Genomic DNA, 26,825 nt, shown 5'->3' with positions numbered 1-26,825 from the left:
AAGTCCAATCCACAGATTTCTACTCTATTAGAATGTATCAGTAAAATACTTCAATTCACAGACACCATTTAATAAACAGTGGTAAACTAAACTTTACCAGGCTACAATGGTCTCGAAAAAAACTTCTGGCCTACTTGCTCTACACTTGTTTTTCATAAATCTGCTTTACTTTCAGTCATGATGATAAAGCTGCACAATGTAGTCAAACATTTTGTAAATTTAACATAAACCAATGCTTTACTCATTGAGACAGAGCTTCAGATTCTGGTTGCATACATTATAAACACTCTGGCATGTTGATCTTTGTAACTGTTAGGAAGAGTAGCTTTCATGCTAAAATCTTAAGGATTTAATCTGTGTAGTGTTTCTCCAAACTGACACAAATGAAGGGATTTTAAAGCTACTGAATTTATTGGGTTTTTAAACAAGAAATGAAAGAACTGAAGTTGGCTTCTTGCGACAAACAATTGATATATAAAAAAGGAAAGAACAGAAAGAAGAAAAGGAATCAATTCTGACCTCGTTTACTGCCACGTAGTATCGCTGCTGCTGGAACTGAGGTGAGTTATCATTCCTGTCTCTCACCACAATCCGTACCTCATGGTTGATAATGGTGCCCACTTTTTTGTTAACACACTGGACTTGCACCACAATGGACTGGATGGACATTGGAGGCTGAAATTAAAAGTGCATATTGATAATACAGTTAAAACATGAACCAAATGAAGAGTTGAAAGTTACACCAATGTTAATATTGCTCAGGTTCCTTGTAGCCCATCAATCAGTGTTATGCTTGATGCTGTACTGTGTCTGTCTAGATTTAGAAAGCTCCTCCAAGAGTGACTACAGCTTATACTGGTAGTGTTTCACATAGACCTCCACATCTCAAACCTGTACTGTGCAGACTGAACTCTGCCAGCTGAACATGCTAATACAAAAATAAAAATAGCATCTAAAAATCCTCAGCATCATTAGCTTTTCACACCTCTCACAGGAACGTAAGAAAAAAAAAACATATTTTGACTTGATAATTGTTAGGTTATTCAAGAATCAACTCAATTTCAATAATCATTTGATTATTGAAAGATACCTAGAAGATGTCACACATTTTAACTTCTGATTGGTTAATATTTGAACCCAAAGGTTAAGTCAGAAATAAATATTCTATCACTTGTATTTATCAAGTAATTTAAAAACAACTTAGTTGCTTCTAAGTGAAGACTATCCAAAGCCCTCTTGTATTTATTCCAGTGAATGCCACAATATTTGAATAAAAGAAAAACCATTTTGATTTAGTATCTAATGCTCAGCAGAAAGCAAGAATGGAATGGAAAGGAAAAAAAAAACAAAAAGCTCTGCATTTATTAACCTCAAAGCCTTCAAAAAAAAATAAACAACTAGCAAGCATAATTTAAAAATGCCTATGTACTCTACAGCACAATGAACACAAACAGGTTTTTGTATTGAGATTCCAAGACTTACAATTATACCATAATTATATATCTGCATAATTACGCTTTCACTCATTCTAAATGCTACGATTTCTCTGAGTGATTGATTTTTTCCAGTTTTACTACAATGGATTTCAGAACCATATGGTTTCTTTACCCTTTAGACTGCAGTACTAATTGGTTTTTAAAGAGTCAGTAGACATGGGGAAAGAAGGGGGAGGATTATGCTGTTGCTGAGATCTTACATGAAAATCTATTCCCTAATCTCTTTAGACTCAGCTTTCTCAGCAATTAGGTACAGCATGAGCATTTATCCAGAAGCTGGTTCTCTTTACAGTAAAAACCTGCAGCCTATTATGAGGTGGTTCTACTTCTAACAAAAGCAGGAACATACCAAATACAATCAGTAACCTAAAAATTAAGGTTTGAGTACTATTATTTCTATTTTTCAAGCTGGCACTCTTTGCAAGCTTTCTGAATGGAATTTCTAGGCCATTTTAATAACAGAGGTCATCTGCTGCTTCTAGTAACACCCAAGAAAACCACTGTTGTTTGTAGCAGTATATAAGTAAATCCACAGAGTTCTGGATTTACAAGCATCCCTTGGTCTTTTTGATAAGAACATGGAAAAAAACAGTTTCACCCCTCTGCTGAGATATGACCAGTGTAGGACTATAATCACATGTAAGTTCAGCTCAGTCAGTGTTTAGCTATAAAATCAGATCTTTTAATGAACACTTGCTGATTTCATCACTTAGAGGCAATGAATGTAAATATCTAATAGCACAGTATATATTTAATCACACTGGAGACAAATTATTCTAACACACTGCAGCAGCTTGCTTCCTCTCCCAGTTATGATTCATCTCTATTCATCCTTCCTAAGTACTTGAAGCTTTGGAGTCTGGAGTTGTCTATCTGATTTTGTTGGCAAAATATATTGTCATTCTTGGTGAAAATCAATCAATGGAATCTAATAAATTTCTCTCAAGAAAAGTAATAAAAATAATGAGACCAGGTTATCTGGATCAGCAGAGAGATGACAGGCAGGGATATGGGAGAATAATGGGAAGAGAACCTAGATATATTGCATGCCATCACATACATTCCATCTGCGACTGAGACTCCAATTTCTGCTCTGTAATCAAAAATTTAATTTTAAGGATTGAGTTAATAAAAAAAACAACAACACCCTAATTCTATTGGAACTACTAGGATTTGTGTAATTTTCACTTGAGAGATGGGAAATGCAGCTTTTTTTTTTTTGTTAAACAACCAAAGGAAAGACAAAAACATGCTCACTCTATTGGAAGTTTTGTATAGCTCTACTTCTGAAGGTTGGAAACAACCCTTAGATAAGAGACACATTAATCAAGTCCACAGTGTAAGGCTCACATACCCAATTGATCAGTGGGTTCAGTTTTCACAGGTTGCTTTAATTTTCTTTAACTTGCAACGGAAATTGAGACTGAGACCCCAGAAGGTATGTACAGTGGAGATCACACCCAAAATATCAGTTATCCTAAATTAGGGTAACTCAAGGAATTTTACCCAGCAGCAGTACTAGGGATCAAAATGTATGTAATCCTCTTTCTGCAAATACTAGCCTTTCCTGTTCTAGTTCACTGTAAAAATGAGGAAATAATCCCTTACAAACTAATCGAAAAAACAATATTACCTTTATGTAAATTATGCAAACATATACCATCCATATGTTTCCTTATAATTTGAGTCTACTTGGAAAGAACAACACTGTAAATTGTCTCTATTCATGAAAATGAAAAGCACTTAAGAGTTTAGCAAGACTACTGAACTAGTGCTGCTGCAACGGCATCTGAGTGTTTGGCACTTGAGGCACTAGGATTTCCTTGCCCCATCATGTCCATTCTGCCATGTTTTGCACTGCATACCTTTGCTTCACACATTAAAAGTTTGTGAGTGAAAGCTAATTTAAGTCCAGCTAGAAATTAGCTGCAAAAAAGAAAAGAGAAATGACGATACATTTGCATGTTGTTTTTGAGAACGCTTCAGAATAAATGGAGAGGACAAATCAATTATCTAGCTAATATAAAACAAACTGGTGCACTGCAAGGAGAATTTTACATGATCTTTAAATCACTCTTTCCACATTGATTACGGTGAGCTAGTGTCTCTTGCAGATTCTGCTGTAGAACTGTAGTATATGCTGCAGCAAAATGGTGAAAAAATATCTGCATTTTTAAAAAGCATTTCTCTCAAATGAAATTGACACAGATGATAACACTCCTCCTCATTTTGTAGTTTTAGAAAAATAATAAAATATGGCCTGACAATATTCATTTAATACTAATAGGAAAAAGCATACCATATGAATTTAATGCTGTCTTCAAAACAAACAAATATACAGACAACCCCCTCCTTAAACTAGCAGATCCTTTGAACACATTAAGCTTTAGATGTGAATTGTATTATATATAGCTCCTTAGCTTTTTCCTCCCATATCATAGGCTAAAGCACACAGCAAGAGCGGACTTTTATGAAGTATAAAAGACACAAAGCATAAAAGGGACACGAAGTGAGCAGCACTTCACCTCCCAGACAAAAGCAGCAAAGCAAAAATTCTCTTAATTCAATAAACAATCAAGTTTGGCTCTGCATCTATTCCTGCCAATACACGGTCATTTGTTCTTTACTCTCGTCTTTGCCCACATGTAATGTTCGTGCACGTGACCGAGTTTCACCATGCTCCTAAGTAAGCTCTAACAAATAATCAATTCTGTTTACAGCCACCTGGGGACAAAACATATTATATTCCAACAATTCTTACATTCGCAGTCATTCTGTAAGCACACACAGATTCAGAAAATAAAGTCTATGGGGAGAAAAGAGAACAAACCAGAAGCTCCAAACTTACATCTCTGTCCAGAACTCGGCCAGTGCTGTTTAAGTACAACCTCTGGCTGATGGGATCAAGGATCACCCAGTAATCCACGTTGTCCTTTAATGAGAGCTCAATGGTGGGGTCTGGCCCTCCTGCTGTCCCTTTGATCAGCATATTGTCAACTAGGATAGTGCCTGCAAAAACAAAGGGCACACATGGAGGAATTTTATGTATGCATTAATATTTTTTATGTATTTCGATAACAATAGCAACACTGAAAAATACCAGAAACTTCAGTTAGGAAGCTGTATTTTATGTCTCAAGTCATGTTTAAGCCTAAGTTTTATTATCTGTAAGGAAAAACTGCTTCTTACCCTTAAGTTTTTTCATACAGCGCTACAAGAAAACACAAAGTGCACTTAATATGCAACTTACGTTGAAGAAAACATCCAACAGGGATACCTATTTAAAATTATGAGTCTTTTCTTCATCGATTAATCATTACCCAATCTTACCTCAAAGGAATGCACTAACATAACAACCAAAATGGAAATGTATTTTCCATAGGAAGAGTGATAACACCATGGAGAAGGAAAAAAAAAAAAAAAAAGAATTGCAGAAAAATCTTTCAGAGCTTAACAATACAAATGGGATACTAATTTATACCAAACATCTTTTCAACATACATTCTTTTTCTTTTCTCTTGCCCCATCAAGCCAGTTACAAGTCTCACCCAAGAGCTTGGCTAGCCAGTTTACAGTATCCATGACGTACAACCTCCTCCGTAAAACATTCAAACTTCATTTCTACATGGTAAGCATTACTACTACAAATGTTCCACTGCAGAGTCTTATATTTGCAAGCTCATTATAACACTTCCCTAAGATTTCACTTTTTTTCTGAAGAACTAGCACTAACATGCAGTATTGAAACAATCTCAACTTAAGCTAATTGACAGTTCAGAAGAAAACACGTAAGCACCACTACTGGCAGAACACCTAAATTGATTAAAATATTGACAAGGAAACCTCACAGGACATACGAATAACATAGGTTAGAGGCCCGAAGAGTTTATTTCAAAGAATTGAGTAAAGTTTCTTTATGCCTCCACCTTACAATGACAGTGATGTGTGTGGGATTGAGTTGGGCTAAAGTTTTTTTAAGGATAAAACAGTAACACTAATTTGTGGTCTTTTTATTGTTTTACAGTTTTATTAAGGAAAAACACAACATTAAGGGTCTTTCAGTTGTTTTGAAATCCCTGTTTTAGAGATGACAGTAGCACACCCAAACATCATTAACATCAGAATGAGTATGTTACCCAGCCAGCAGGGTTCACAAAGGGCAGGTCATGCTTGTCCAACCTCATCTCCTTCTATGACTGGATGACCAGACTGGTAGATGAGGGGAAGGCTGCTGATGTAGTCCACCTGGACTTCAGCAAGGCCTTCGACACGGTCTCCCACAGTATTCTCCTGAGGAAACTGGCAGCCCATGGTGTGGACAGGTTCACTCTTCTCTGGGTGGAGAACTGGCTGGAGGGCCGTGCCCAGAGGGTAGTGGTTAATGGAGTTAAGTCCAGCTGGCATCCCATTACGAGTGGTGTCCCCCAAGGGTCAGTTTTGGGGCCCATCTTGTTTAATATCTTTATTGATGACCTAGACGAGGGGATTGAGTGTACCCTCAGTAAGTTTGCAGATGACACCAAGTTGGGAGGATGTGTCAAACTGCCTGAGGGTAGGGAGGCCCTTCAGAGGGATTTGGATAGGCTGAATAGCTGGGCTGAGCTCAATGGGATGAGGTTCAATAAGGCCAAGTGCCGGGTCCTGCACTTTGGCCACAATAACCCCATGCAATGCTATAGGCTTGGGGCAGAATGGATTGAAGAATGTAGGCTTGAAGAATGTAGAGAGGAAAAGGACCTGGGGGTGTTGGTTGATGCTCAGCTTAACATGAGTCAAGTGGCCAAGAAGGCCAACAGCATCCTGGCCTGTATTAGAAATCGTGTAGCCAGCAGGAGCAGGGAGGTGATCATCCCCCTGTACTCAGCTCTGGTGCAGCCGCACCTTGAGTACTGTGTTCAGTTTTGGGCCCCTCACTACAAGAAGGACATTGAGGCCCTGGAGCGTGTTCAGAGAAGGGCAACAAAACTGGTGAGGGGTCTGGAGCACAAGTCTTATGAGGAGCGGCTGAGGGAGCTGGGATTGTTTAGTCTGGAGAAGAGGAGGCTCAGAGGAGACCTTATTGCACTCTACCACTTTCTGAAGGGAGGTTGTGGTGAGGAGGGGGTGGGTCTCTTTTCCCTGATAAATAATGACAGAATAAGAGGGAATGGCCAGAAGTTGCGGTGGGGAAGATTTAGATTAGACCTGAGGAAACATTTTTTCTCTGCAAGAGTGGTCAGGCACTGGAATGGCCTGCCTAGGGAGGTGGTTGAGGCACCATCCCTAGCGCTGTTCAAGAAGCATTTAGATGAGGTGCTAAGGGATTTGATTTAGTAGTTGGGTAGGATAGTGATAGGAGGATGGTTGGACTAGAAGATCTTGTATGTCCTTTCCAATCTAATGAACCTATGTACCTTTCTTCTTCAACTCAGAAGAAAAACACCCTGTTAGCCATGTGAGAAAGACAGTTTTAGGATGTAACCTCTTGTGCAATAGGTTCTATACAATTTTACCCAAAGCCACTAGAACTGAAGCAGCATACAGCTTTATGTAGATTATCACCATTTTTGACAGAAAGAGGATTTTACCAGGAAAAGCAATCTGACTATCAAACCTGCAATGGTTCCAAGCTTCTACGTTCAGTTACCAATAAAATCCACCAGTCTGTACTTTGCCCTCGTTATTATACCTCAGTGATGATGCAAAGAAAGGTCAGCAATGTATACTAGAGATCATCAGAATAAAAGGTGCCTCAAAAACAGTTTCCTCTGCCACTCCCTCTAAAAAGAAAAAAAGCAAAGCAAAGCAAAGCAAAGAAAAAAATCAAGATAACAAACACCACTACCACCATAACAGTTGGAGTGTTTCCATTTCTTACAGCCTTTGTGTTCAAACCTGAATGTTAAGTCTACGTTCTGGCTACATCTTTGGACTGCAGTGCCTGAACATGGAGGAAAGAGCTGTAAAAAAGTAGTACATAGCAAACGTTCTACTACATGCCATTTGTATGTAGGTCACTCTGAAAGTAATGCCTCCTCTTTATTTCCACAGAAACTACAACAGATACAAAGAGCATAGCAACACTACTTGATAGAGCAAATTCTTAGCTACAAAACACTATATTTCAACATAGTCACCACGATTAGTCTGTTCACACAGATCAGCTGATTGAGACACTCTTCACTTCATGGTGTGACAGCTGTGCATGGCCTTCTGAAACATGGTTTGTCTTTCGCACTGCTGTCACCACTGCTAAATATACCACTTACTGCCTCACTATGCTCACATCCACTGTTTGGTCCCCATAAATGTTCAACAAGTACCAATGAATGTCAGTGCATGCTATTTTTTCCCCACACAAATTCTATGACAACTTTGCTTCATCTGCACTTCAGCATCAGATGGCAATTTGTTAGATTGCCCTTCTGCTACCATCTGTCACATGGCATCAAAATAGAATATTGGTGGGAAGGTTCAAGCTCTACTGCCATACCAGCACCGTTCACCTCTGATATGGGCCAACATAATCAAATAGAGAGCATTACTTTCTGAGCAGCTCTTGTAACTTTTGTTCAGTATTATCTTGTTGCTCCGAGGAGGTCTCAACCTTTGTCGTATAGTTTGTAGAAAACAGGCTTCTGTCAAACTGAACCCTAAAGGGCTAAAGAGATCAAACAATGACTCAAATGTTGAACACAGCTGAAAAAAACTATTCCAATTACATAGGTTATTTTTCTTTAATATTTAATCAACTTGGAATCTTGATGCGATAATGAATTTTGTATAGTCTTCAGTAAGCTACTGCTAACTTAACTGACCTCACTGCTTTGAATCCTGCACTCAATTTCTCTCTCCACTGCTGCCCTCCATAAAAGCTACCTGCTAGATTTAACAGAATATTTCTATTTGGTTTTCATACAATAATTCTTTTGTTCTTAAAAACAGATTGGGCTTTCTCCAGGTATTCATAAGGCACTAATACACTCTCATCAAGAGATAGTAGCTTGCCTATGAGTCTTTTAAAACCCATTCTTAAAGTATTATTTCTGTAACATGCTATCCAACATTGCTATGTTTTTTGTGTTGGCTTTCCTACAACTAACTGATGCTCCAGTTCTTATGCCCCACCTCTGCCCTTGGCCAATAATGCCAGGGAAATAAACTGCTACCAGTGAATCCGATTACGTGCCGATTCTGTGGCAGCTGTACTGATATCTTGTCCATGCATTCACTGTACATGTGAAAGCAAACAGAGCCCTTGATATCTGCAATGCACTAACTCTATAGCTCTCTATAACCTTTTTGTGAAAAGGCTAAGCGATGATCTAGATGAAATTAAGTATTTCACCTAGTTAGAAAAACAGCATATCTTCCACTGTAACTAAATTGGAATTTCCATTTTATGCTACTTGGGAGATGGCTGTTCAAGGCCCATGGAGAGCATGAGTAAGGATCCTGCATATCACATGAGGATGAACAGGGGTCTGTATAAATGCCCGTTCCACATATCTCATTTACGCTCCAGATAAGCAAATGTTCAATAGTCTTTCAACACAATTCCCTACGCTTCAGTTTTATGTGTAGAGGTCATTGATAAGGACAGCTGGGGCTATAATTAGTGTTTTTTTCCTGGCTTTTTTTGCTGGCTAGTTAAGAAAAGACTGATGTTAAGATTTCACATCAGCGCAAGTAGAGCAGTATTTAAAATGGCTTTTTGTCATGTGTGGAGATCAATATTGGACTGCTTCTTCACCTCCACTGACACTGGATGATCACTAAGGTATCACGTGGGGAGATTATACAAATTGGCAAAGGGATTAGAATGGAATTAGTCCTAAGAGATCAGCGTCAAATGAGTTGCTAGCTAAAAGCAACAACAAAAACACAACAACCACCACCACATAAACAAACAGTCTACCAAAGAAGAACAATATTATTTTCAGGTGCAATATGATTCTTGTGAAATAATGACATTTACTCATAAATGTTATCTGAATTTGTTGGGAATAACCTGACAGGTAGTTACAAAAGAAACCAACAAAAATAAAATTATGAAGCACTGTTGCTTTACTTGTAAATACTATGACAGCAGTTCTACACTACACGATTCCTCTGAGAGGAATCTAAAAGCTAAAAACCTTCATTAGACTGAAATAACAGGGAAGCGTTTTGTCTTTACACGTTAATCTCAGCAGAAGGTGATCTTTCCATGGGAAGGGCATTTCAAGGGACTCAGATGCAGAAGTCATGAAACATACAATTTGCTGTTTACACTCTACTCAAGAGATCAGACCCTTAGTGCTCACAGAGAACTTACTTATTAAATGATTTAGATACATCTTGGGATTTTTGTAGTTGAATGTTCCAGCAAAGCTCTTTTTATAAAGAGCCAGTGAATTATGTCTGTCCTGGGAATAATCCTCATGCCAGCACATGAATCAGAAAACAGGATCTAGCTGAATAAAACCTGCAGAGCTTAGCTTTCAGTAGTTACATTTACATCAGTTTCTGAATTCCAAAGACTATAAAACAAAAAAGGAAATTATTTACTAGCCATCAGCTTGATGTAACCCCATTTACAACATATTATTTTTATGCTTGAATTTGACCCATCAGCCTATTGTTCACTCATCGTGTTATGTACTTGTCCAGAAGGGTACTGTGACAGCCAGTCTGAAAAGCTTTGCTGAAATCCAAAAGAGATTACACAGAACCATAGAATCACTGGCTTCCCTGAGCTAATCAGGACTTTCCCTTTATAAACCTGTGGACAATGTCTGTTTTGTCATCTGAGTTTTTTCTCAAGAACTTTTTCATCTTCCTCCTACTTGAAGCAATGATGAAAAAGACATAACAGAGCCACAGGAGCAGGGTTTCAATTTCTGCAATCACTGAGCTCAAGGCACGTGGAACACATCCCACTGCCACAATGATGATACCAAAAGGGTGCAGCAGTGCAGCATGCAAAGGCCTGACTTTGCGCATGCAACCAGGACTGAGGATTTTTATATCCCAGATGATTAGACTTGGTGATCAAGAATTGTATCTCACTGTGAAACATTAGGCAAGCTGAGTTTTTGCAAAAATATGAAATGCACACTAAACAAATCCTATCAACACAAGACTCTTGTAGACAAAAAAGCACACAGCCTTCCACAAGCTACACATACTGGACAGGCCTGTAACTACATTCAAGTGTGGAAAACAGACAGAAAGACAAAAAAAAAAAACTAGCTAAAACTTGCAAGCTACGCAGCTGAAGCTTGAAGAGAAGTATCTGAAGCAGAGACGGAGCTACAGCCTGAGGTTTCTATCATCTAAATGTATTTATTCTTCCTTCAAGAAAAGTCTGAAACTTGTTATTTATAAAGTTGACAGAAAGATAAAAACCTCTTGCAACAACATGATTAACCTCTGACATCACTGAATTACATTAGCAGCTACTTCAAATGATTGATGTATGAAAAGGTTACACAATCAAAAATAGTATTTTGTTGTTCACACAGCAACATATTTTTCATTTCAGCATATTAATCAAGCCTATATAACAAGCCCAATAACATGTCAGGAAACTTACACTAAAAAAATAAAATAAATAAACAGGATGTTTTCTATATCCTAGAACAAAAATAGGTAATTTTTCAGCCTGCAATATTTAGCCTGGGAGAATTATCCATATGGAAGAAGTGACTTCAGGGAAGAGTCAGCTATCCTACACACCGTACCCACACAAAGGCACAAGTATATTAAATGAGAAACACGGCATACTACATATTGACTTAGGGGAAAGAAGATCAGTTTACAAAAGACAAATTAAAAAAGACATTTCAAAGGCACATACATACAGGTACTTAACTCTTTGAGCTACAGTAAGGGCATGCATCAAGAACAGTCAACAGATGGAAGATAACTCATCACTTCCACATTCTAAAACAGTGGGGGGGATTTTCTGCATAAAGTGTAGTCAACAAAGAAATAAAACCAGCCAAGCAAGAATAATGAGAATTGGGAGCCCTGTAGAAACAAGGAATTCCTGAGACAGCTAGCTGTTGTGGAGAGCAAGCTTAGACTTGGTAGTGGTGAAAATGAACCACAGCTGGAGTGGTATCCACATGGAGATCTTCACTGGAGCTGGGAAAGCCACTGTGAGACACACCAAGAGGTCAAAAACCTTTCAGCATTCTACCAAAGGATGAACAACACTCTTCTTGGTACCTCCCTGCTTACATCTTTTGTTGGCTGAGTTAGAGAGACCTAAGGAGGTGAGAGATTGCAGGAAGTCCCTATATGCAAGCTCCAACTCTGTCTTCTCAGGGCCACTGACAATGTCCTCCAGAACGTGAGTTTCACCTGCAGCACACCCAGTGGTTTCTCCTCCATTTAGTGACCCCCAGCAATGGTTACTCAGCATGCAACACAACAGGTTTCTTTCAGACAGAACAAACAACACATTATAAAACTTGTCTCCATACTTCTTTCCTCTGCCTGCCAATGGTTTTAAAGTAATTTGAAAATGGACAATAATTTCTCATAGAAAGGCATTAGATGGATCAGCAGTTGCTTACTTTGATATTCTACATAGTTTTCATAGCAAAATCTTGATTATAAACTTATTTTTCTACATTTCCAGGTGTATGTCTGGAGCAAAGGATGGATTAAATTGCAATAAATAAGAAATTAAAGGAAAATGAAAACCATATTGCAGAACTAAATGCTGAACACTATCTTCAACTTACTTAAGACACATGCTGTAGATTTGTGGACAAAAAAGTAAGATGATTCTGCAAAGCCACATCTGGGATCACATCATCAGCAGAGATCTTTGAATTCTTCAAGGCTGTTTCAAGATTATTTCCCTACCCTTCTGGCCCATTTTCTTTCTCTCAGCTATACATACAGCCATGGCCTCTGAACAAATGCAGAACATTGCTGAAAGTAGCTCACTGCTTTGACCTTAAGGAGCATAAGAAATTCAGATTTAAGCTTTTACTTTTTGTCAACCCACTAACTGCAATAATCTGAGTACTACAAGGAAAAGGTCTATTCTTTATGACTTTGCACAGCACCTATTTGGTTCCAACACAGGATAAGATGACCTATGGCTTTGTTTTAGTTCTTCCGAGACAGCATAATGCCATATGTCTAGCACAAAAACTCCTGCCTCAGGCTGAAAGGATGCAGCAAAATAATGAAAGATGCTTCCTCATGAGGGAAAGGCAGCAATGCTGAGATCACAGCTACCTCATACAATACATGCACCTGTCCTGTGAGACATTAAGAATTACAGTTTCTTCCATGTCTTCCCTCTGCTTCATCAATGTGACCAGAGTCCCATAAAGCCACAAAAAACGCTCATTACTTCATGACTCATGTGACTTGGAAAAGTCTGATCCACAGCATTTACTCCCTACACAGTATCACAAGAAGAATGAAAAGTAACTGGTAAAGGAAAAGGTAAAATGTGAACTAACTAAATATTGAAATACTCAATACTTGCCTTTCTAATTGTGCAAAGCTAAATCAACTTGCTTTCTTTTTTTGCCCTCCTTTTAAGAGGAAGCACAAGAGGAAAACAGAGAGCACGGAAAGAGAGATGTAAGTCCAGAAGAATGCATAGCAAAGAGGAAAGTGGAGAGTTTGAGTCACACAGCAGCACTGAGAGCTGAGGAGAGAAAAGCAAGCCAAAGGTTGGAGCAGGGACAGAGATAAAAAAAATACAGGCTGTAGATATGATATCGCCCTGTCACAAATTGTGCTGAGGACTGGGCCCAAAGTGTACAAGTTGCAAGCTTACTTCATGTAAAACCCTACACAATTTGCTCAGGGATGCATGCTGAAGAATTATGATAACAAAAAAGCATTTCAGACAAAAATAAGTGCCTCACTGCTCCGCAAACTGTCATGGGAAAGATGTGAAAACAATGAATTCCGAAAGCTTAAAAAAAAGGGAAATGTGAAAGACATTTATTCAAAAACTTTCTTTTTTTTAAACACTTGGGGTTGCAGCAGCAGGATTACTGCTTGGTTCAGATGGGGTCCTCTTGCTCCTCCTTTAATGTCTTTCTGGGGGAAGGTCACGACAAGACCCCATACTGAGGCTGCTGATGTTGATCTTGTATTCCCTTTCTTCAAGTGCATCTGACAGAAGGTCTCTTAGTACTGGGAAACTTAAATTATGTAGGTAAAACATGCTGGTATCCAAGGATTGACTCAGGTCTGTAGATTTTTAACACAGCAATATATTATTTCTGCAACAGAATTCATTATTTCTATCTATCAATTGGGTGTACATACTATTTCTCAACAGAGCATTCCTTCACAGTACTGCTACAGAGTCATAGAGCTATTTGGGTTGGAAGGAACCTTAAAGCCCATCCAGTTCCCCACTGTGGGCAGGGATATCTCCCATTACATCAAGATATCCAGGACCTAAACCAGCCTGGACTTGAAACCTACCCAGAGCAAAACCCAGAGTACTGCTCCCAGCTATTACAGTAAAATGAGATAGGTAAATGAGAAAAAGAAACAGCTCTCTGCCCAGAGAACGTCCTACCTCCTGCTACAGTGGCCACATCAGTTTCTAGCATCTCATTTCTCTCCTATAACCAGCTCAGAACACTCCAATGACAACTGAGCACCTTCACCACTGCCCTATGCTTCAAAGCTTTCTGCGATATTCTGCTCCCCCTTCAGTCAGTGCTGCCACTGAACTGAGCGTCTAAATAACACTGAAGGATTTTTTTCTACATTTAAGAGTCTTTTTGCAACATGCAACCACAAGAACATCTTCCTTGGAGGGGACCGTGGTCTGAAAAGTCCTCCACTAAAGGTATGACAACACTTCACTGCAAAACAAGGAAAACAAGCAGAAAGAAAGCAAAGAAAGAAAGCAAAACAGACTACAAGAGAAAGGAAGATGCTTTCACTACAAACCAATCTTTCTTTTCCCAAAGTAATCTTCAAAAACTTCTCGTTCTGGAGTCTTTTCTATTTTTCTTAATATCTGCAATCTCGGGAGAGTATTCCAACAGCCTTTATATCTCTAACAGCCCTGAATGGACTTTGATTTCAAGAGGTAAAATAAATAAGTCCATCAAACCCCATTTTTTTGAGAGATGTTGTACAGATAAACTCAGTGCTCTTTTTTGTTGTTGCTGTTCTTGCTCACCCATTCATGCAAGAATCTCGCCCCTCATGACATAACATAGGTTTTGCTAAGAGCAATTGCAAAACGACTTTAGTAAATTGTAACTCCTTCATCCACGTGCTCCTTGGCTCCAGATCTCTCTTGTCCAAAGGCTTAATGGCTTGACAGGCATTAAAGAGACATTTGAGGCCTTTTTCAAATCACACAAACTCTAGTTCGAAAGCTTTTTAAAAGCCTATGACTGCATAGAGTGATTAGAGATTATATTTTGCTCGAGGGACTATTTCCAAGAAGCTAACTGCACACATTCAAAGCACACTGACGTGCTAACAGAAGGCCAACTAACAAACATTCTGATTGCTGTCCAGGCCAGCGACCACGGCTCTGCAGAGCAGCAGGAGAGCTGGGACTGGCCCACGGGGAGCTCAGGGCTGCAGGACAGCCTGGCCCACAACAGCCAGGGGCACCCAGGGCCTTCTTGTCTGCCAAGAAGGCTGCTGAGGGTCTGACAACTCCCCACAGGTAAAACGTCTACTGCAGTAACATTTTCAAGACTTTAAACTGTAGGATTCCTCATCTGTGTTTTATTTTTAGCTTAGTGAATAGGACTAAAACCAGATTACAAAATTCTTCATTACCTACAGAAAAGCCTCCATCCTTGGAAAAAAACATAACACCTGGAAAATTTAAAAATAATACAAAAATATTCTTCTTATAAAACACCACAGAAATAATAAAAATGCACATGACAGCTAGCAGCAAGATAGAAAGTCTTGGTGCTATCCCAGCACACACTTTGCTACTCATCTCACTTCCCAGAAGACCTTGGCAATGGCAATTCTTGAAGGCAATTTCTATTTTAAGACACAGTGCACATCAGCGAGGATATATATGAACGCAGACACTTGAAGGACCTTGTTATTTGGAAACTAAGTGAGTTGCACATCCTCTGAGAAAGGAAATGCACCATCCCCTTTGAGGATGAGCCCTTCAACTAATTAGCCTGACTGAAAATGGCAAAGGCACACAAGCCTGGTATACCCTGGCTGTTGCTATCCCTCTGTGGAGACGGTAGCCCTGGAGCCACGGACTGAAAGAAGAGCCAGAAGTATAAGCTCCTCATTGTAAGGCTTCTTAGAAGTGGCCTACAGCATTGGATGTCTTCAGGAAGATGCCAGACCAATTCAATCAGGAAAATATCCCTACAGCTGGAGCCAACTCCGTGTTATCTTGGTATTTTTTGAGACTCAGCAGAAACATTGGCCAGCACTGCTTCCACTCTCGCACACAGCTTGTCCCTGAGTTTGGTCTAGGTCTTATGTATGTCACAACTGGAAAGTTACTCTTCACCTTACTAAACAGAGATAACAGAGAACAGCTACAGGGAAACCCTGGAGCAGAAGGTGCTCACAGGTAAGTAAACTTTCACAGAATTCCAACTGTGTTCTGCCATGTGTTGTGACACAGAAACTACCCAAAGGTAATGAATTTTGGAAGCTTTTTGCCACAGTGCTAAATGCAGCAAATTAGCTTTTGCACTGAAAGAGAAAGTTAACAGTTCAGAAAGTAAGCTTACTGCACCTTTACATGCTGCAAACTCCTGGCTTTATTTTGATATTTTTTGGGGGGGAAAAAAAAAGAAGTATATATAAGTAAAGTTTGTGTATATCCAAGCTGGAACTGAGCCCCTGGGAATACAAAATCTCTGATTATGTACATAGTTTATTACGTTAGGAACCTGCAAACAAAATGATTTGCATTTAAAAGAGAAGTGATGCTCCCAAGGGTATCCAAGCCATCCCATTTAAATATATTATCAACACTGCCAATCTCATTTCTATTTCAAATCCTTCTTATTTTACAGTCACCATTTTAATAAACATTTATATATATTATATTTACTCTTCACCTGTCAAGCAGGTGCCACGCCAGGACAAAGAAGAATCAAGGCTCAGCTGTGATCATGGAGCCAGGACACATGTAGTATTTTCTAGCACAACACACTTCAGATTTAAATTTATTGCACCTGCACAATATGGACAAGATCCTCCGAAGTGAGAAAGTCCCACACATCCCAGACGCATCAAAACCCATTCACACACAACTGAGTCCTGATTCTGAACCTTCCATCTGGGAAGTCCCAGCACACAGAAATCCAGTCCAAACATTTGTAGGTGAAAGATAATTTTGATAAAGAAATAGAAGAAATACAGTTTACAAAAAATGCTGCTAAAAAAATACAACTGTTCCCGCATTAACTTAGCGCCAACTGTAATGTTTTATTTTTTTAGACAACTTCAGAGCACATGTGATGATGTTCATATTGTCAGTCTTTTAGTTTCCTTGAGAAAGATGCAATTATAATTTGTGTTATCAGAACATGATAACTTCCTGGACAGTCAATTTTGACAAACACCTCTGCAATACAAACAGGTTTTCAGCAGAGACCTGCCTTATTTTTCTTGGACTTTCCTGGTGGCTGGAGACACGTGACAAGACTCTCAACACCAACACACATCAGGAACTCAGAAAACTGTGAGCCAACACCTGTGACTTCCTGGGCCAGTTCAAACACATCCAAAAAACTCACAAAATCCCCCTTGGAGAATGAGAACCTCCAAAGAGAGCTCGTGTCTCCCAAGATCCTTGAGCTTTGGGGCAGGGAGGCCTGCAGTTAAGGCCACTTGAGGATTTTTGGTTCTTCCTACCAAATGCCAGAACCTACAAGCCCCAAGACCTCAACTTAGGAAGAATCAGACAGCTTGGAACAATGAGAAGTTCGCAGCTCTCTCAAGAAAGAAGTCTTAGAATGCCAGAAGATAGCCACAAAGCAGAAATCCTTCAGTACCCCCTCCTTGACTTGGGTTTTTCTCTTGAGGATCAGCTCCTTCATACATGGAGACCATTTGAATCAAAGAGCCTGCTCATTTCACTTCCATTTATAGTTTTATTTCTGAAATAATACCATGTTTCTATTGCCATACAGCAAAAAAAAAAAAAAGTAAAAACATCCCACTTCCACTTTGGCAAACACACTTCATAAAAGCAGACTTTTGTCACTAAGGAGAAAAGCCAGGCTTTGGCTACGTTTGCCTCTCAAAATAAGACATCCATCTTTTAAAGTTAAACAAAACACCTCTGGGATGGTGCAAACAGGGTGGGATTTGAAGTCTCAAAACAAGCAAGCAATATTGATATAAACAGGAAGCAGGCATGTGCATGAAGTCTGTCTTCGATCAGTGAAATACAAGTGCACATTGCTTGATCAAAATGAGGGTTTTCAGCATGCAACAGTGAAGATGGAGAGCAGGGCAGCTGTCCATTCATCACATTTATTCGGGAGAACCAAATATTCAAGGCAATCTGTTTCAGAGATCTCGGGCACATTTCAGGTTGTCAGATCACAAATAAATATTAAACACTGCCTTTGCAAATTGTTTACTTTCCAATTCCTTCAGCCATTACTCAAGCAAATTAACACAGGTTTATTGGTTTTCTGTTTAGAAAAGTCTAATTTACACTTTAAACACTCAAGAATTCATAAATAATGAAACAGGTCAAGCGCCCTGCTGGGAACACCGTGATCAGGCGATGGCCACTGAAGGTGTGAATTATATGACTTGAATGTTTTCAGCTTAATTTGGAGCCATCCTAGAGTGGAGCTTGCATTCAGGGAGGCAAATATTATAAAAGGCCCACCTAAATACTGCTTATAGCTATTTGCATAATTCATTATTCAGTACTTCCTAGGCATATACTGTGCACTGCAACAATCACATGCATCTGTTTTCTCCTTACTAAAGAGGGGAAAAAAGCACAACTTACTGATGCTTACTCATCCTCTACTTCTACAGAGAAGGATCTTGACAAAAACACAAAGAACACTGTCAATGAACTTGATTTTCTTCATGCAACCCATGCAATAAGGAAGGCATGGCAATTAACGTTGTATTCTCCAAACTCTTGAATCCTGACTGCTTAGCCTGGACTTTGCTCTAGTACCTCAGCTGCAAATTCAGTGTGTGCGAAAAGATAACAAGAATCATCACTTAGACAGAAGAAGGAACAAACACAACTGCTTGTGCCTGTGCCAGGATTTGGACACAACTCTTGTAGATAATTCAGCCTTACTGTATACTACTGCTTTGACATATTCCTTATTTCACGTGGTGTTTCAGAAGTAGCAATGTAGGAGGAATTACCACGACTGGCAAATGACAGAAATGTCCAAAAGCAGAACAACAAAAGGAGCCTCTGTCTTTGAAATGTTTTTTTGCTGATCCATAAGAGTATGCTTTCAGAGGAAAAGTCGCTTTTTATTTGTAAATGCTTAAGCTTTCAATGTAATACTGCCTATCATTCCCCCTTTACAGGGATAGGGAAACCATTATTTCCCCAAGAATTTATAGAAAGATAAGAAAACCATTTCACAGAAGTCTACAAGAACATTTATAACCTATAACTGTGCATACACTTTGATGAGCTGAGTTCATGTCAAGTAATGAAAATTCCAAAAACGTTAAAAAAAAAAAGCCTCACCAGTGGTTTTGCAACAGAATACAGTAAGTGATGGATTACAAGGGCCAGAGGAATGCAAGTATTCATCTAATGTCTTTCCATTCTACTCTGTTCTCATTTATAATCAAGAACACACTGTTGGGATGACCCATACCACTGATACCAACTTACAGTCATTCACAGACAACTATACAACCAATCTACCAACTATAAAAACCTGAAATACTTGAGATTATACATGTCAAAGCATGAAGATATGGGATCAGGAAAGCCTAGGTTGAACCTAACAAGGTTCAACAAGGCAAGGTGAAAGGTACTGCGCTTAGATCTGGGCAATCCCAAATACGTTTACAGACTCCTTGGTAGAACTCCTTGACAGAAACCCTGTGGAGTAGGACTTGTCCAGCTTCTTGCCCACAAAGACCTCCACGAGCCAACAGTGTGATTTTGCAGACCAGTATGTCACTGTATCCTCAGCTGCACCAAAAGAAGAATGGCAGCAGAATGAAGGTGGTGACTGTCTCTCTCTACTTCGCACTCATGAGGCCCCATCTGGAGTACTGAATCCAAGCCTGTGGCTCCCAGAAAGATGTGGAGTTGTTGGAGCAGGACCAGAGGAGGGCCATGAAGTTGGTGGGAGGGCTGGAGTTCTCCAAAGAAAGGCTGAGGAAGCTGAGCTTGTTCAGCCTGGAGAAGAGGAGGCTTAAGATCAGAAGGGAGATGGATTTTAATTTTTACACCAGCAGATAGTGGTAAGACAAAGGAGAAGGGCTTTACAGTAAAAGAGAGGAGATTTAGATGTTAGGTGGAACTTCTTTACTCAGAGGGCAGCAAGGCCCTGGCACAGGCTGCCCAGAGAAGTTATGGATGCATCATCCCTGGAGGTGCCCAAGGCCAGGTCAGATGGGGCCATGGGCAGCCTGAGCTGGTGGGGGGCAGCCAGCTCACGGCAGGGGGGTTGGAACTGGATGATCTTTTAAGATCTTCTCCAACTCTACTAATCCTTTATCCTTGCTAGAAGCATTTTTCTCTTCTCTGAGGACATTCAACCGAATTCTACACTGTTCTGTTTGTTGACCCTACAAGTCTTCAGTACTGACTTCCTTAATTCCTCAAATTGCAGCTCCTTAATGCCACTCAAGTGCAGCAGTAGTGTCATCATCAGGAAAAAAAAACAAAACTTTAGTTAAAACCCTGCTCTTTCCACAGACAGGTAACTACTTCAAATTTCCCTTAAACCAAAGCAGAAGGTAACAACCCTACAAGTGTAACATGAGGGTTTTAACCTTTTCATCACTTACTCTGAAAATAATGACTGATTTTTCAGACAGACTTACTCTTTTTTTTTTTTTTTTTAACCTAAGGGAAATAACACAATAAAAGGCTGTCTGGAACAAGTCTTTGCATACAGAAAATATCATCAGGCAGACTGAAAACAAACAATTGGAGGAGGCTGTTAAGAGAATTTACAGCATTTCATTTTGCATGTAAACTGAGAGTTCTCCAAGTAGAAAAGCAAAGTCAGAAGAAAGTAATAGACTTGAGATTAGCTAAGTTTCTGCTGTTCAACTGTTATGCCCTATGGAAACGGAAACTTCAGGCATTTGCTTTATCAAGCCATTGCAGTAAAATCCAAAAGCAACAGAAAAGGCCTTGGTGTATAATGATGCAAAAATCACTGAAGCAATAAAACATATCCATGACTATATGTGCACAATTGGTACCTTCTGACTCAAGCTGCAGCCAAGCATCTTGCTATGACATTACATAACGTTTAACAAGCTGAGGTTACTTCTTAATAGAACAAGGATTTTGTCTTGAGATAGTTATTTTTAATGACAAAAAAAAAAAAACAGCTGAAGGTGAATTTCTTTGCATCTTTAAAGATTCCTGCACCTTGTAGTTGTTAAATCTTTTATCTTTAGAGAGGGATTTTGAAATGCAGCAAAGCATTGACTCACATCAGGGTCATACCACTTCTTACCCTGTGAAAACTCACTCACATGCAAGCTACTGAGTAACACACACTTCACACATTCAGAACACATCCAAGAAATTCAGTATCTCCATTAGAAAACTTCATCTCTGAGCACACCAGTACCTTGCTCACTGCCAGCCCCAAAATGGTGGCACGTCATCCACTTCCCCAAATCACCTGATCAAGGCTGCAGCTGGAAACCTCCAGGGTGAAACCTGGGATTAACAAAATGATCTTAGGTACAGAGCCTCTCGAAGGACTACAGACAGAAGCAGGACGTGCAAAGAATCAAGAAGGATGTTTGAACTGGTTAGTGCAAAGAACCCTTCCAGGGGGAAGAGCAGGATTCCCATAACTCACTGTTTCTCTGGTACCAAGATGTGTCTGTGAAACTCAGCAGTAAAATACTCATTGCTCTGCTGCCAGTGGCCCACACTTGGGATTCATCAGTCCTGCGATTGCTGTCTCTTATACAGTAGATCCATATGTTCCACTTGGGTGATAGGCAATTATGCTGTGCAAACTTCGTATCGTTGATCTGCCAAAAAGGAAGCTCAGGGGAGACCTTATACAGCTCTCTACAACTCCCTGAAAGGAGGTTGTGGGGAGGTGGGAGTCAGCCTCTTCTCCTGCATAACTAGCAATAGGATGAGAGGAAATAGCCTTAAGTTTTGCCAGGGGAGGTTCAGACTCCATATTTGGAAAGATTTTTTCTCTGAAAGAGTGGTCACGTGCTGGAATGGGCTGCCCAAGGAGGTGGTGGAGTCACCATCCCTGGAGATGTGCAAGAAACATTTAGATGACGTACTGATGGACATGGTTAAGTGGGGAAATATGGGTGGTAGCTGGACAGTTGGACAGGATAATCTAGGAGGTCTCTTCCAACCTTGATGATTCTATGATCCTATGACTCATGATGCAAGTTCTGGTAATATATTTAATGAAAAAGTCCCATCTGATAAAACCTTTTTGTTACTGTTGTTCTGGTAATTCACATTCAAGGCATTTGTATGCTCTAAAGATTCAGCTGACCAGACAGCCAAAGCTATCAACTTAACTCACCTTTTGCAATAATTTTGACAAGCAATGCTCAAGGTTATTCTATTTTTGGTGGCAGCTGACACGTATGTTAAAACAGATACAGCTTAAAACAGATGTGAGAACAATGACTTCTTTTATAATGAATCCAAGCACAAAACAATTCAGACTTTCCCCATCGAAACTTTCAGTACCTCATTTTTATTTTAATTTCTGCTAGGCAGTAGGCTACCATAGGCAGTAAGTGCTCAGCGCATGGCAGCAAGGGGGATTTTAGCTGCTGCTTTGCAGTACTTCACAATGCAAGGGAAGTTATGGAAGTCTGAATTGCAGAATTGTATTTTACTCCACATATCTTCCTAAGCACCACTGGCCAAGCTACCAAGAACAGCGTGATCTACTCCTTATAAAGAAGTCAGTTAAGAAGTAACAGAAGAACGAACAGCATCAGCACTGTCTTTCAAACACTGACCATTCACAATTATTCATAACTTTCAGTGTTTTCTTTCTGCTTTTCTCAAGTTTGCCTCCGTAGCTACCGTAGTGGTGAAATAGACTTTGAGCTATTTTGTCTGGTAACTTTGTAGAATCACTCAGGTTGGAAAAAACCTCAAAGATTGAGTCCAAAAATAACCTAACCATACTACCTTAACTCTAACAACCTTCTGCTAAATCATCACATCCCTGAGCACCACATCCAAATGGTTTTTAAACACGTAAACAAAATCCAGGCATTTAATAGATGTGAAAGAAGCCTCATTAGTGGTTTTGTATGTAGTTACATTGCCATTGTCCATGGCATCAGTCTGTCTCTGGATGGGAACTGAACCCCGTGATGGTGAACAAGTGCAGCTTTCTAAAAGAAACTTTAGGAAGAACCGATATCTTACAAGACAATACTATAAGATAATACTTTTTACATAACCTATTTTAGACTTCTTAAAAAAAAAAAAGCATTAGGAAGCAAAGTCTGCCCCAAGCAAGGTGCACTACCTTACTCAATGCAAAGCAATCTGCAGCAAACTTCTTAAAACAAACTACCTAGACTGCTTGCCATCTTGCAGGCATACCCTAATCCTGTGTAGGAACATTGTGACTTGGTCATTGCATCTCAGGAGAAGTGGACAGCTATTTACACCCTAAAATCCCAAATACCCATCATCTTAGCTATACATGTGCTGCCCAATCCAGAATTACATGTGCACTATAAATGCATGGTAACTGCCACGTCTAGCCACACAGATATCAGCTAACTTTCACTACAAAGCTCTATAGTCTGAGCAACCAACTTTTCTGATTGTGCTCTTTTTAGGCATTTTCGAAACAATCTTTCTGTAACATCTGACTTCCCTTACCCAAGGAAATAATTGCAACTCTTTAGTCTCCTTGCTCCACTCAGGTAACACAAGGATCTGCAGAGCTAATGGACCACCTCTTCCAGAGTCTGTCAGCCCACTGCCAGCTCTGTACTGTGTCTCCCCGGGAGCTCACGGTCACGAGAAATCTTTCATTAAAGACATCTCTAACAGATTAGCCAGAATCCTGTGAAAAAGTTTAAAACAATTTCTACTTATACAAATATTGAAATGTTTTTTTGAATATTAAGCAAATGCATAGCACAGACAGCTAGTCAAGTCGGCAAGAAAATATAAGGTTAGTAGTTTCAGATTATCTGCTTAGACCTCAACACAAGTGATTTAAATGCTTTCTGGTCTCAACTCCAGGTGATTTTGTCTCACTTGTATCATATACAGTTAGTCTCAGTGATTTTAGAGGTCCTCTCCAGCCTTAATGATTCTGTGAGTGAGCACATTAAGCATGGGATGATGCATGGACTTGATCTTACAGGTCCTTTCCTTTCCAACCTTAACAGTACTATGAGTGGGCACAGGTCAACGGTTGGACTGGTTGGTCCTAGAGATCTTCTCCAACCTTAACGATGGTATGACTCTATATCTGCCAAATTTAAAAGAACAAAGAATATTATAAAATCTTCTATAAAGTAAAGCCTTTTCATTATGCCTTGCCAGAAGTACTGGAGAAATAACCTTACTTAATTGTCAAGATCCCTCCTTTGGGGTGAAGAATACATGGAGGCTCTACTGTAACATTAACATGGGAAAAATAGTACATCTAATATGACATTGCAGAAGGTCTATGTAAAAAGAGACAATAGGTATAGATCTAACACTTTTTGAAGTGAAAATCAAAGGGAAAAGAAAGCATCCACACAAGTCATCACACTTGCAAAACACTGACAGAAATTGGCAACTGCAAAGGACGTGATTGTTGTTCTGCATACAATTTAATTACAATCGCACACAGTCAGCTGTTTACTGAAGAGTCCTGCCCATCATCTCAGGGATAAAAGTTGGTTTCGGCATCCTTTAAAATCGATTAGCACTTCATGCCCAGGAAAACCTGACTTTCAGTGAGATCATCTTCATGTTCACATTTCTATCATATCCTCACAATATTCGTTCTGAACCATGAAACAAAAGCATTTATGCTTTAGGACTTCAAAACAAAAACAAAATAAAAGGAACAAGCCAAAACGTAGAGCTTCCTGTGAAAAAGGTCTCAGAAGACTGATGATGTTTTCTGTTGCTTTCTCAAACACAGCATGCTTTTATCTACCAAGCAATTCCAGCAACAACACACGGTAGGAGCAAATTATTTCAGCAGCTGAATAATTCTTTCAGTGGTATTTCTTGGTTTTTGTCTTTTCTGAACACTTGCTGCAATCTTTTTTTTTTTATAGAAATACTGAATAACAGCAGTATGTGGGTAGAGTTCAAAGCTAATTGAAAATAGGAACAGAGTCTAACAATATTAAATCAAAACCCATGTCAAGTTCAACAACAAATCATTTCTATCTCCTTTATTTTGATGTACAAGTTCTTTGTTTGCATAGAAAAGGAGAAACAAAAATAGATGTCAACTTACTTTGTAAATGGCTGGTATCCAATAAAGGTTGAAAAGGAGGATCTCAAATTTTCACAGAGTGCCAGCACTTCTGAACTACCAAAAAAAAAAATCACTGCAAGGCAGAACTGAAAGGGAGAAGAGGAGATAACCCCTCACCCACTCTCCAGTCTTCTGTGTAAGCTTTGCATATTTCTCCTGTATGAACCAGTGCCACAGTCCAGACTGGAGCACTGAGAGCAATGCTGATTGCTGGACCATGGCTATCAGAGTCTCCAGGATGCTTTTCACCATAGTCAGCCAGCTCTTGCCTAAAAAACAGCTGTGCACAGCTGGGGAGTTGTCACTGCTCAGGTCAGGATACAGTAGAGGCTAGGAGGCCAAGAAGCACAGAAATGGTCCAACTATCCCAGCTGGCCTCAGAGCTGCAGGGAAGGTCCTTGCAGCACTCATTTACCAGTAGAGATGAAAGCACACCGGCTCAGAACTGGTATCACTCCAAATGTAAGCAACTAATTAAATCCTGGCTTTATCACTCACATTGCTTCCAGGTCCCATCGCTCACTCACTGATGACCCAAACCCATACCTGGCAACTGTATGTACTAGAATCTTCACCTGTACAGTTCTCCTCCCTGTTTTCTTCAGCTTTCAAAGGTAAGGCTTGAAGCAACGTGGGAGAAAAGCTGAAGGTTTTAACTACAGCTGAGGCTTGATGTTATTCTCAGATTTGGCTCCAAACATAATTGCATTAGTATGTTAAAACTGAACACAAAAGACAGAAACAAGGGGACACTGCTGTCCCACACAACTCCTATGAGCAGCCCTTGTACATTTGAAATAAACAGAGCAATTTACTAATTAGCAGAGGAACTACTACAAAATCCGATCTTGTGAGAGGGAAGCTGCTCTGCCCTGAGCAACTGCAAAAAGCACCACAGAATCAATCCATCACATGCCTCTATGTTCTTCAAACAAAAGTGCATTCTGGCATGAAGCTAACTAGTCAAATCCTCTCCTAACTGCTGTTATTTTATGCCTGGAACCACCAAAGTTGCCTTTTCTGGCATCCAGAGTTCTTAGCTAAGGATTTTTACAGAAAAAGAAGAATATTTGTCTATTGAAGTATACCTCTTCATCTACACAAAGGGGAACATCAGAATCTATGAAGTACCCAACTTGCTCCCTCTACCTGCATTAAATACAAACCCTGTAGTCCTTCAACACATTACTAAGAGAAGAGAATCTGAGATGCCATTTTAATTCTGTACGTGAAACTGGCTAGCCTCTAGCTGGAGAAGGGACCATAGCTCTCAAGCTTGCAAGTTAAAAAAAACTGAAGTAGGAAAGAATCCAGTAAAGGAAGAAAAATGCAACCTTGCTACTATGTAAGTAATACCAAGTGAGAAAGCATTGAAAGACCTGAATCAGCTGAACTGTGAAAAAGGAGAACAAGAACTTATTTGATCCCTCTGTAGGAGGGCTGCCAGTACCAACCAGGCAAGGTAGAGTTACTGGAGAAAAAGATAATGACAACAGTGTCCAAGTGCTAACAATGTAATTAGGGAACTGAAAAAGACAGTGCAACTAAACATTGAAATTAAGCAATTAGGTTAATTAAACACAAGCATAATGCAGTAAATGTAGTGTAGTTCAATGCAAATGTGGTGTAATAACAGTCACCATCCTTTAAAACACTTTATTTTTTCAGATGACATGCTTATTACTGTATTATAATATTACCT

The 26,825-nt window shown here is 39.5% G+C and overlaps 1 protein-coding gene across 1 annotated transcript in view; it reads right to left on the bottom strand.

Annotated features, from left to right (window-relative positions):
- The window catches only part of PCDH15 (protocadherin related 15), a 598,943-nt gene that overhangs the window by 223,704 nt on the left and 348,414 nt on the right, over window positions 1–26,825 (bottom strand). Inside the window, exons 9-10 of the mRNA XM_065746677.1 lie at window positions 4,345–4,505; window positions 520–675 (exon numbers count right to left, since the gene is read on the bottom strand). Of these exons, the coding sequence (XP_065602749.1) occupies window positions 520–675; window positions 4,345–4,505 (317 nt within the window). The remainder of the gene's footprint in view (window positions 1–519; window positions 676–4,344; window positions 4,506–26,825) is intronic.

This window comes from Cyrtonyx montezumae, unplaced genomic scaffold (assembly GCF_038088225.1).
Source record: "Cyrtonyx montezumae isolate F1298 unplaced genomic scaffold, pur_monq_1.0 scaffold_4, whole genome shotgun sequence".
NCBI lineage: Eukaryota > Metazoa > Chordata > Aves > Galliformes > Odontophoridae > Cyrtonyx > Cyrtonyx montezumae.
The sequence above is the reverse complement of the archived record's forward strand: the minus strand, read 5'-3'. Positions and strand labels throughout refer to the sequence as shown.